Source organism: Apodemus sylvaticus, chromosome 10 (assembly GCF_947179515.1).
Source record: "Apodemus sylvaticus chromosome 10, mApoSyl1.1, whole genome shotgun sequence".
Taxonomy (NCBI): domain Eukaryota; kingdom Metazoa; phylum Chordata; class Mammalia; order Rodentia; family Muridae; genus Apodemus; species Apodemus sylvaticus.
Genome location: NC_067481.1, coordinates 2729713 through 2741959, shown reverse-complemented (window position 1 = coordinate 2741959; position 12247 = coordinate 2729713). Strand labels below are relative to the sequence as shown.

The window sequence follows — 12247 nt, the reverse complement described above, 5'->3', positions numbered from 1 at the left end:
TGTGCTGGGTGCATAGGCAAAGGTCATAAATAGCTCTGTCCTGCTGGACTCTGTAGAGCACAGGAAAAGGCTCGCTGAGTGAAACAAGCCCTTCTCTGCCAGACATGCCTTCAGAGGCTGGGCCTGCTTGCTCTACATGTCTGTCTCTCTCACATGTCTCTCAGGGTCTGACTGCTCTGCTCTTGAGGAGATAAAGCCTCGTGGAGACCACACTAAAAGGAAAGATCATTTCCTGCTAGGTGCTGGTTATAAGTCAAGTTAAAGAGAAACTGCTGATTGTGTTGTGACAGTCGGGTGATGCAGGAAAGATGACAGGCCCTTTAAGAGTGGAGCAGCAGGGAGCTCCCTTCCTTCCCAGGGTCCCGCCTGCAGGAGCCGGGTCAGCACCACAAGAGGGGCCTTCCACTGGGGGAGACGGGAGACTGTGTCTGCACTAAGAATTAGAAGGGACAGAAAACAATGTGGGGTGCGTGGGGCCAGGTGGCTTCTGGGATCCCCCTCTCTCTGTTGCCTGAGATTTGAGAAGACAGCGAAAGGAAAGCCAGCATAAGGTGAAAATGCTGCTATAATGAACACTGCCACCAAGGCGAGCTTGAGTGTTGGGGATGTCAGTGGAGGGCAGCGTGATGGATTGAGGAAAGGTGGATGGAGCAGCTGAGGCCTCGAGTGTGACCAGGATGAAGCGACAGGAAGAAGGGGCTGGTGTCCCCTGCTGGCCCTGGGTAAGTGAGAAGTGGGAGAAGGGGTGCCGGGTCCCACCATGTGATCTCTGACCTGAAGAAAGCAAGAAAGCATGAGGTCTGGGAGCCAGAGCAAGGTCCCCAGAGGTACCAGTGGGTCTTTGGGACATATGTAAAGGTGAGTCCTGTTGTGAGTACACGGAGCTTTATAAAAAGGAAGGCCTGAACTACAGGAAGAAGCCTCAGCAGGTGCCAGCATACACGCACCCTAGAGTGTGAGAGAGAACGACCATTTCTTTATAGTTACCCAATTGGTGACATTCTGTCATAGCAGCAGAAAAGGAGAAACAGGAGGGAAAATGTGGGGGGAGTTAGGCAGGGCCCACCCAGCACCCCAGGGAGGTGAACTTCCTGTCAGCCTGGAGTGTGGGCCTTTGACAGGGAGAGGGGCACGTCCCCGGGAAAAGCTGCTGTTGACTATGTCCATCACTCTCAGTACCTGTGTGCGACCCTTGTACTGCTCAAGAAGCTGCTTCTCAGGCTGGTTCCTGCTAAGCATGTCAGGACACAGCCGGGAACTGGTCTCAGTTGTAGGAACTGGTCACAAGCCTGCTCCCTGTGTGCGCACAGCTGCTCCCTATGTGTGTGTGTGTGTGCGCCTGCTCCCTGTGTGTGTGTGCCTGCTCCCTGTGTGCGCGCGCCTGCTCCCTGTGTGTGTGTGTGTGCCTGCTCCCTGTGTGCACGCGCCTGCTCCCTGTGTGCACGCGCCTGCTCCCTGTGTGTGTGTGTGCGTGCGCGCCTGCTCCCTGTGTGCGTGCGCCTGCTCCCTGTGTGTGTGTGTGTGTGTGCCTGCTCCCTGTGTGTGTGTGCCTGCTCCCTGTGTGCTCACGCCTGCTTTCTGTGTGCGTGCACCTGCTCCCTGTGTGTGTGTGCGTGTGCCTGCTCCCTGTGTGTATGTATGTGTGTGTGCCTGCTCCCTGTGTGTGTGCCTGCTCGCTGTATGTGTGTGCGCGCGTGTGCCTGTTCCCTGTGTGTGTGTGTGTGCGTGTGCCTGCTCCCTGTGTGTGCATGCGCCTGCTCCCTGTGTGCATGTGTGTGTGCCTGCTCCCTGTGTGCGTGCGCCTGCTCCCTGTGTGTGTGTGTGTGCGTGCACCTGCTCCCTGTGTGTGTGTGTGTGTGTGCCTGCTCCCTGTGTGCGTGCGCCTGCTCCCTGTGTGTGTGCGTGCATGCGCCTGCTCCCTGTGTGCGTGTGCCTGCTCCCTGTGTGCGTGTGTGTGTGCGTGCCTGCTCCCTGTGTGTGTGCGCCTGCTCCCTGTGTGCGTGCGCCTGCTCCCTGTGTGTGTGCGCCTGCTCCCTGTGTGCGTGTGTGTGTGTGTGTGCCTGCTCCCTGTGTGTATGCGCCTGCTCCCTGTGTGCGTGTGTGTGTGCGCCTGCTCCCTGTGTGTGTGTGTGCCTGCTCCCTGTGTGTGTGTGTGCCTGCTCCCTGTGTGTGTGTGTGCCTGCTCCCTGTATGTGAGCGCCTGCTCTCTGTGTACACACCTGCTCCCTGCTTCCTGTGTGTGCCTGCTCCCTGTGTGCATGCGCCTGCTCCCTGTGTGTGTGCCTGCTCCCTGTGTGTGTACCTGCTCCCTGTGTGTGCACCTGCTCCCTGTGTGTATGCCTGCTCCCTGTGTGTGCGTGCCTGCTCCTTGTGTGTGCGCTTCTGCTCCCTGTGTGTGTATGCCTGCTCCCTGTGTGCGTGCCTGCTCCCTGTGTGTGCATGCCTGCTCCCTGTGTGTGCGTGCCTGCTCCCTGTGTGTGCGCTCCTGCTCCCTGTGTGTGTATGCCTGCTCCCTGTGTGCGTGCCTGCTCCCTGTGTGTGCGTGCCTGCTCCCTGTGTGTGCGCGCCTGCTCCCTGTGTGTGCGTGCCTGCTCCCTGTGTGTGCGCTCCTGCTCCCTCTGTGTGTGCGCTCCTGCTCCCTCTGTGTGTATGCCTGCTCCCTGTGTGTGTGCCTGTTCCCTGTGTGTGCGTGCCTGCTCCCTGTGTGTGCGTGCCTGCTCCCTGTGTGTGCACGCCTGCTCTGCCTGCTTTCTATGTGTGCACGCCTGCTCCCTGTGTGTGCGTGCCTGCTCCCTATGTGTGCACGCCTGCTCCCTGTGTGTGCACGCCTGCTCCCTGTGTGTGTGTGCCTGCTCCCTGTGTGTGCATGCCTTCTCCCTGTGTGTGCGTGCCTGCTCCTTGTGTGTGCGCTCCTGCTCCCTGTATGTGCGCTCCTGCTCCCTGTGTGTGTGCGCCTGCTCCCTGTGTGTGCGTGCCTGCTCCCTGTGTGTGTGTGCCTGCTCCCTGTGTGTGCGTGCCTGCTCCCTGTGTGTGTGTGCCTGCTCCCTGTGTGTGCGTGCCTGCTCCCTGTGTGTGTGCGCCTGCTCCCTGAGGGTGCCTTGGAGAGTGAGCTCCCTCCCACAGTTGCTCCCTGGATGCTCAGTGGGCGGCAGGAGAGTGTGGCCCAGAAGTGCTGGCACCATGAAATAAGTGGTACTTGTAAGCTGCCAACGCCGCATCAGCAGCATCTCTGCTTCCACCTCCTTCCGCCTTTCTTATGGTTTAAATAACCATGAGTCCACAAGCAACTTACAGATAGTTCTCCTGATTACACATATAAACACAGGCACACACATACACAGCACACATAATTTATGGGTTTGTTTTGCACATGACATTGTAATTATCAGGTATATAGGTGCCACCTCTTTCTCTGGCATGGAACAGACAGCTGCTGCTTCTATTGAAAGACAGAGTGTAGAGGTTTTTAAATATGCATTTGTTGGAAAAATTTGTGACTTTCATAATTGCATTATTTTCACCAACATAATTTTTTGAAATTGTTACTTTGTGGGAGTACAGGAAAGTCCACAACAAAAGCCTTCATTTCACTGTGAACTTGACCCTTTTAGAATTTCTAGCATCTTGCATTTGCTTATATTACTTGAAGGCCATCAGCAAAAGTTCTGTGTCTTTAGAGAAAGCCTGGAAACTTCAGACTTTTTCTTATCTTTAAAATTTATAAAGAAATTCCTTGGTGCTGAAAGGTATAGTTACCTTCACCCACATTTTAAAGTTTAAAAAATGTTTCTAGAGCCACTAAAAACTCAACATTTGCAAAACAGTTAATGCTGCATTCTTCTGGTTGCATGAGAAGGGATCTAGGGTAGCTCTGCATACGCGTGCATGCATGTGTGTCTGTGTGTGTGTGTATGTCTGTGTGTGTGTGTGTCTGTGTGTGTGTCTGTTTGTGTGTGTGTGTCTGTGTGTGTGTCTGTTTGTGTGTGTGTGTCTGTGTGTGTGTGTGTAAGTGATTATGCTGCCCCAGCGGCTACCCTGCTTTCTTCAACAGACCCTCACTTTCCCCACCTCTTCCCACTTGTTCCAGCATCCTGCTCTCGTCTGTAGTGCTGTCCTTTTCTGCTCAGTTTGGCTCCTGTTCACCTCCGCCCGTGGGCTTAGCCGCGCTCCCCTGGCCCTTCCCTCACTGTCGGCCTTCCGCTGGGCAGTGAATGGTATCACTGTTGATATCTTAAATAGCTTGCCGTTTCCATTCCTTCTGAAGCCCCAAGCTTCAGTTACCTGGTATGTGGATGTTTACTAGCCAGGTGTGTAGCTACTGCACTGGAATGATGGGTTTTAAATACTTCATTGTGCATACTGATTTCGCGTAGGTTCATTATAACATTTATTCTCGGAATTCTTGGGTATGTGGTTAGAAACACAGTCTCTTTCTTTGGTTCCCTGAGAGCCACAACAGCTGGGGATCCCAGACGTGCTTAATGAAGAACACATGTTTACATGGAACAGTACGTAGGGGCAAGGAACCTGACACTTGGGAGTCACTGTCCTGGCTTTGTGTCTGGGTCTGTGCAGACCACCACAGCATGGCAGGACCATTGACAGAGGAGATCCAGGAATGAAGGAAGGAGCTCAGGACCACACACTCTCCCACCAGCCCAAGGCCAGGGAACATTCTAGATGCAAACTCTGGTGGTTTGAATATGGTAAACCTGTGAACTTGCTCTGTGTGTGTGTGTGTGTGTGTTCATGTGTGTGTGTGTTCGTTCATTATTATTGTTGTCCCACTCTTAGAAAATTACTTTGGAATGGACAAGGTCTTGTATTGTGCAGGCTTGTCTCAAATCCGCCATTTCCCTGCTTTATTCTCAGGTCCCAGAGTTATAGTGAAGGTTGCCACGTCTCCCTGGTTATGGTGAAGGGCACCCGCCTCCCTGGTCACGGTGAAGGGTGCTCCGCCTCCCTGGATACGGTGAAGGGTGCCCTGCCTCACTAGTTCTTCGTAGTTTTGAGTTTATGTAAACGTTATCAAGTGTGGTCCACCTGACCTTTTTATTTAGGTTTGTGTTTCTGTTTGGTTGATTCTGTCAGGCTGATAGTCTACTTGGAATGGTCTGTGGTTTCTGATCCTTTCCCCTGTTGCTGACACCTGGATTCTAGTTTTCTTTTCTTTATAAATAATACTTCTTTCACTATATTTGTGCTGAATGTTTACAAAAAAGTCTAAGAGGAAGATAGAAAATAGTGCATGTATGTTACGTCAGTCCACGGTGGCTTTGCTGTGTCATCTCGGCTGAACTGGACTCTGACCCACCCTCCTGGCCATTGTAGGCTGTCTCACCCATGTTCCCAAGCACATGCCAAAGCAGGCATTGGGAACCACACTACAGCATACTGCTTAGAAATTAGGGCTTTCTGATGCTAGAGAGATGGCTCACTGCTTAAGAATATGGGCTGCTCTTCCAGAAAACAAAGGTTTAAGTCCAGCAACAACATAGTGCCTAACAGTGGTTTGTAACGCCATCTTCAGGGGGCAATCTGATGCCCTTTCCTTTCCTCTCTGGTCCTGCATGCATGCACACAGCTGTGCATGTAGACAGAATACCTTTACATGTAAAAATAAAAAAATAGTTTTCCACAAAGAAAGACACACAGACCAGAGCGTTCTATAGAGCCAGGAATTTTCTTTAAGTAATGTACGTTTAAGAAATGTCTGTCTTTGCATGCGGGATGGTAGCACTCACAGTTTCTGCAGCAAATTAGCATTTCCACCTTACAGATGCTATAGAAGGTGTGACAGTCTCAAGCTTGGATCAGGACAGATAAGCAAGTCTCAGTCAGGTCAAGGCTGGTTTGAGTCTACATTGATGGAGAAGGGTCTGCCTTCAGCTGCAGGCTCACACAGTGAGCTGACTGAACTCTGTGGTATTTCTTTGTCATGTTTAGGGGAGAGCCTCTGCTGCCTTGTGTCTGGGGATCATCATTCTGGCTGCTGTAGAACTCCGGTTCTGACAGCATGTGCTTCCCATTTGAGAGCTGTACAGGAGAAGTGTCTTTAACTCTATGGTCCCTGTCAAGGCATTGGACAGCCTTGGTGATGTACAAGTAGTGTTCAGCATGATATACATGCTGCTGGAAATTGGGCAGTAAGTTGGTCCTAATCTGAGGTAGATGGAGGTCATGTATGTGCGGCATGAGCTAAGTAAACTCCCTAAAAGTTCAGGGAGGAGGGGACTGACCAGAGACAGACGCTGTGTCCTGAGCCATAGTGTGGCAGAGTGCAGCCTGATATCCAGACAGCACAGAGGGACCAGGGCCTCATGCTCTCACTCAGATGTTGAAGCTAAAAGATTGACCTGGAAGAAGCAGAAAGAAGTGTGATCACTACAGCACGCACTGGGGTGGGGGATGGGAGGAGTGGGAGGGCATCAAACAGCAAAGAGAGTTCCAATGTTTCTCATATAAGGAGAAGCATTGTGTGCGGTGATGCATGAGGCAGTTTAGAAACTGACAACTACACACAATATACATGCTGCACTGTGCCCCATGGACACACGAATACTTGTTGGTTAAGATTATATTGTAAGAGGAAAATTGAAAAATACCATGCAGCGGTGGGCAAGACTAATAGGTGGTGAATGTGCTTGTGGCCACCTGCGAGAGCCTGAGATGGATCCCTGGGACTGACGTGGTACGCTAGACCTGACGTCCGCCTGCCTACCAAAGGTAGTTCTGAGTGATGGTGCTCACTGTTGCTAGTGGTGCTCCCTCATGGTTTGGTAGCTGCTGCTTTGTTCTCTCCTTGGTCGTCAGTGGATACCAGAGACACTCTGCAGCCGTGCACAAGCTGCGTGTCCTTAAACAGTCTCTCGTTCCTCTTCTGCACCCCAGTAGGGACATGGTGGGATATACCTATTCCAGCAGCCATCTCAGGAATTTGTGGGCCAGCGCATCTATGGGCTCAGCACTCCCTAGGGGACTTGATGGCACTCGTTTGCTTCATGTCAAAGCCACTGTTCCATGTGTCCAGGTTTGCCTGTCCAGGGTGTACCAATGGGGGTGCCACTGTGCTGTCCCGACTGTCCTACTCAGTACACGCACTTGACAAAGCTAGAGCCCTCTTCCCCACATGGCAGCTCTGCTTGGCCCTCCATGGGGTAGCCTGGTGATCCCCTTTGCCTTTCCCTTTGCTCATTGCTGTGGCAGTGCCAGGCAGAGGAGGTGCTTGGCACTGCCATCTGCTCCGTAGTTGAAATCAGAGCTTAGCTTCACTCTTCCCAGAAGTCTTAGTGCTGCAGTTCCTGGGATCCAACCCTTCCAGAGATTGACCTGGCCTTTTGAAAGTATTCTCTACACTGTTGTGGGCTGGGCTTTTCCAGCCATAGCTGCTGTTACAGTTGGCACAGTCTGCAGGGACAGTCTAAAACCCCTTGTGAATGGAAGCTGTCAGAGAAAGTAGATTTTGTTTGTTTTTGTTTTTTTATGGTTTTTTGAGACAGGGTTTCTCTGTTAGCCCTGGCTGTCCTGGAACTCACTCTGTAGACCAAGGTGGCCTTGAACTCAGAAATCCACCTGCCTCTGCCTCCCAAGTACTGTGATTAAAGGCATGCACCACCTGGCCTTGTTTTTTTTTGTTGTTGTTGTTGTTGTTTGTTTGTGTTTGTTTTTGTTTTTGAGAAAGTGGATTTTAATGACTACATTCTGTAAAACCCATTTCTAGCTCTTTGATTAGGGCTTCCCTCCTCTTTCAGTCAGAGGGGGCCTGAAGCTAGCCCTCTGCTCATAGCCCCTGTCTGTTCTCCAATCTCTGCTTCCCAGGGCTTCTGAATGCTGCTGGGCGGGGCACTGCCTGCCATGCAGAGCTCAGGAACAGAGGCATGTTCTCAATGAGCACACGGCTTCTTTGGGTTTTGGTCCTGCTGCCACTGGGCGTTGATCCCCTGAGTGCCAAGGCTGTGCTTGCAGGAGCACTTCGCTGGTTTGCAGGACCCTTGGCAGTCTTTGTGAGATGGGTACTGGGAGCCCATGAGCTTGTTAGGATTAGCTCTCAAAGGTCATTCTCCTCATGAGTTAATAGAGTGGGTTCTGTTTTCTCAGGGGTCACAGCCTTCTGATTTTGTTGTCTCACTAAACCATACAGCTAATGGTTTTGATGAGATTGTTCCCCTTTTCAGCCAGAGAAGCTTTCCGTAAGGGGCGTTCAGCAACATCTGGAGATCCTTTGATGGTCAGGGCTAAATGGTTCTGGCCTCAGTTGGTTAAAGCCAGGGGTGCTGCTGTACGTGGTGCCATGTATAGACGTGGAGAAATGTCACTGTGGGAACAGACCACTGAGCAATCTGCTACGAGACAGGCCTCTGATGTGTTGATGTATTTAAGCCATCCACTACAGGAGGCGCCTGTGTGGATGGAATACAGTAAAAGGCCTCCGTAACCAACGGCACAGGGCCAATAAACACCGAGGTTTAAGTTGTAGGGCTTGTTCCCTGCTGCCTTATGGGTGGGTACCAGCAATATTTTTTTTTTGCTTTTGCTTTTTGGAAGATGGAAGTTGTTAAAGGTTTCCCTAAGGTATCTGGCCTTTGTTATTTTAATAAATCAACTCTAAGTAGCTTGATGATTTGGAAATTCAAATGTAACTTTGCATTTAGGCAAATAGCAGACTTACTTCATTTCATGCTTGTTTGCTGGGTGTGGGACCAGTGGGCTTGTACCTGGAATACAGTATAGATGACAGTGTCTCTGGTCATCAGCAGCTGCACAGACCCAGTGGGCTGCATTCATTCCTCTTGGGGCCTACAGTGTATGAGATGTGTGAGCAGCTGACTTAGGTTGCAATGGTCCTCACTGCCTCTGTTGTGTTCCGCACAGTACAAAGTTACTTTTATTTCCCAGGCAGTAAGGGCTGGGGAGACCTTTCCAGTTTCACTGATGAAGAACGTTTCTCCACGTTCATATACTTCGGAGGGTGGAGGGTGGTAGAAGCGTGTCACTGAGATCCCAGGGCATGCCCCCTTGCTCCCTCATGTGGTCTGTGTGTATCCTGTCTCATAGAGACTCACAGAACATACAGAGTAGCTGTGTGGGCAGTGGTGGCGCACGCCTTTAATCCCAGCACTTGGGAGGCAGAGGCAGGCAGATCTCTGAGTTCGAGGTTACCCTGGTCTACAGAGTGAATTCCAGGACAGCCAGGGCTACACAGAAAAACCCTGTCTGGAACACCCCCCTCCCCCCAAAAAAGGAGTAGCTGTGATGTGTCCTCCTGAATACAGAGCCTGCGGTCACAGAATGGGGGCTAGCCTTCTTCCAGGCTGTCAGCTCATTCATTAGCATGTGGTTCCTTCATTGTCTGACCATGCAGAGCAGCGCTGACACGGCAAGGTGACCTGCTGCAACTCTTCCTTTGACACACACACATGTGCCCACCAACATTAAGTTCAACATATCTTTTGCATTATGAAGCATTGTTTATTTTTTATCTTTCTTTTCATTCTGCTTAAGAAAATCATATGGAATTGTGTAGGTGGGTGGATAGATTGACTCTCACTTTTCCACTATCATCGGACCTACTAGGGCATGACCCTTCCTAATCCCCACCATTCATGTTTGCTGTGTGTGCTTCTGTTCTGATGGTTGCTGGACAGAGCAGTAGGAGCTCACACTCACCTTCTAAACAGAAATCTGTTGTCAGCTCTGTCACATTCCTTTAGAAGCTACCAGTTATAAATGTGTGTTTGTATCTCATTTCTTTTAGACCTCTAGATTTCGTGGTTTAAGAAAGTTTTTCTTCATCTGAGTAAATAAAAATATTCTGTGTTTACACATTGTAAATTCTGGTTTTTGTTTTTTTGTACAGCGTCTGTGAGAAGATATCAAATGGTTAGTTAGACTTTCCAGCATCACCCACTGAGTCATTCACCCGTTCTTTACTGATTTAAAAGGCCATTTCATCACAGTTATATATGTAGGTCTATTTCTGGGCCTTTCCTCTGTTGATTTGTTTGTCTCGCCCTCAATAATACCAGCCTGTAATTAAATAAATTTATAGCCTTTCTAATATCTGGTAGTGCGAATCTCTATTCATTATTCTTTATTAAACTTTCTTTTTTCTAATTTTGTGATTTCTCTTCTGCACTTACTTTAGAATCAGCTTGTCAAATTCCATTAGAGGAAAACCCCCTTGGGCATCTTGATGGGGCTGTCTTTGCTCTGTTATCTGGGAACTACTGTCTTTAGAATCCTTCTGGGAGTATTTATTTAGAGAGAATGTTTCCAGGTGTTCTGTCTCAGAGTACTGTGATTGTAAACAGTCTGCCAAATGAGGGCGAATTGTCAGTGGGAAGAGCCAGAGCTCGGTAGAGTGTGGTCCTCACCAGAGCTAGAGGCGGCCGCACCCTCTGTGTGGCAGCACCTGGCCTTGTCCTCAGGCATTGACAAGCTCCTCCTGGCCACCTGGCCACTCCCTTTCTGCAGTCCTTGTTTGTCTTCTTCTGTTGAGCTATAGGCACCCCAGAGTCAGTGTTTGTGGCTCAGCTGCTAGGAGCCAACTGTCTTGGTCAACACTTACACTGCTGATGTCTGGGTAAGGGTGAGTGTGTGCAGGGTGCCTATCTTTCATTGTTGTGTAGATATGTTGTTGTTTTGGAATAATTGCTTTAAAACATCATCAGCTTAAAAAGAGGATTTTAGGCATTTCTTTAGATTCAAATTTTCTTTCCTGTTACCAGCAATCAGGTAAGCAGAACAGTGTGTCTAGAAAAATGTATCAGTCTGTCACCTGGTGCTAATACATCACTGTTCTGTGATTAGCATAAACTGTGTGCAGAGCCCGTCTCACAGAGCACTCTGGAACTGAAGCAGCAGCCAGCAAAGCTTGTGAACCTGAACTCAACTCCTCAGAGCCATCTGTGTCACACAAGCAGAACAGCCACAGAAAGGGGGCCTTGGGAGTGTGTCTGTGCCATGGCTGGGGGTGAAAGGATGGCCCTCTACAATGGACTGTTTCAGGGCGTGGGGAACAGTTGAACCCAGTGTAAACAGGCTGCTTACACGAACTTGAACAGCTCCTTCCCTGTGGCATTGCTGAATAAGATGTCACAGCAGTAGAGGTGAACCTCAGAGTGTGGTTTTAGATGGCTAGTGAGGACTCCCTGCCTGCAAGCAGACACTGGGCCCCACCTTCTCCAGCAGGCGGTGCTCGTCAGCCTGCGAGTTCATGACTTGTATGTATAACCTGTGCAACCTGTGCTTGTTTTCCAGAACTACACTCAGTACATCCCTCTGTCCATATACGACCTGCAGACGTGGATGGGCAGCCCATCCATCTTTGTCTACGACTGCTCCAATGCTGGCCTCATCGTCAAGTCTTTCAAACAGTTTGCCCTGCAGAGGGAGCAGGAACTAGAGGTGAGGTGGTCAAAAGCCAGGAACGTGTGTGTGTGTGTGTGTGTGTGTGTGTGTGTGAGAGAGAGAGAGAGAGAGAGAGAGAGACAGACAGACAGACAGACAGACAGACAGGGGGAGAGAGGGAGGAAAATGGGCTCATTGCTTCCAATCTAGTCTTTGTTTCCATGGGTATCTTTTGTTATTGTTCTAATTTTTTTTTCTTTTTAAGTTTGTGTTTTTTAACTCAAACCACCAAGCTAAATGGTAAAATCAAAGCAGCTGTTAGTCGGTCCATTGTCAGGAGTTGGAGAGACTGAAGCTGCTTGGATAATGAAGTGGTAGTTTGCCTGGTTGTTTTAATTAATATTTGATGGTTAAATTAAACAGTGAGTTCTAAAGAGAAATTGAAGAGGCAGTTTCAATTAAGAGGCTCCATCCAGTGGGCTGCACAGAAGCACTAGTGGAAACACTCTGTGGTCTCTGGAGGCTCATGAATCCTGATTGGTTGTAGCACAGGAAATTCTCAATCCAAGAACAAAAACTGGCCTTCAGTGTGTCTCTGAGAGCCGCTGAGTCTGCTCAGTTTTAATGTGTTTGTTATGTTTTCACATTTCATCAGAAGAGAGCACTGAAGGAGTCAGTAACAGGACCTGAAATTCTCTTTAGTAGAGCTTAGTTGACATGCCTACTGTTTAATATTTAATAGTGTAACGTCAGCCCTTATATGTGGAACTTGCAGGAGAGTGACTGATAAATATAACACCTTTTCCACTTAAAGGTACCACAGCATTGGTCACTGCCTCTTCATTTTGTACTTGGCAAGAATTTGTTTGTGCTTCCAGCCTATTGCCCTACTCTCAGC

At 49.6% G+C, this 12247-nt stretch overlaps 1 protein-coding gene across 1 annotated transcript in view; it reads left to right on the top strand.

Annotated features, from left to right (window-relative positions):
- Nucleotides 1-12247, top strand: part of Rptor (regulatory associated protein of MTOR complex 1) — a 291246-nt gene that overhangs the window by 121257 nt on the left and 157742 nt on the right. The window contains exon 5 of the mRNA XM_052197679.1: nt 11260-11406. Coding sequence (XP_052053639.1) covers nt 11260-11406 — 147 coding nt within the window. The remainder of the gene's footprint in view (nt 1-11259; nt 11407-12247) is intronic.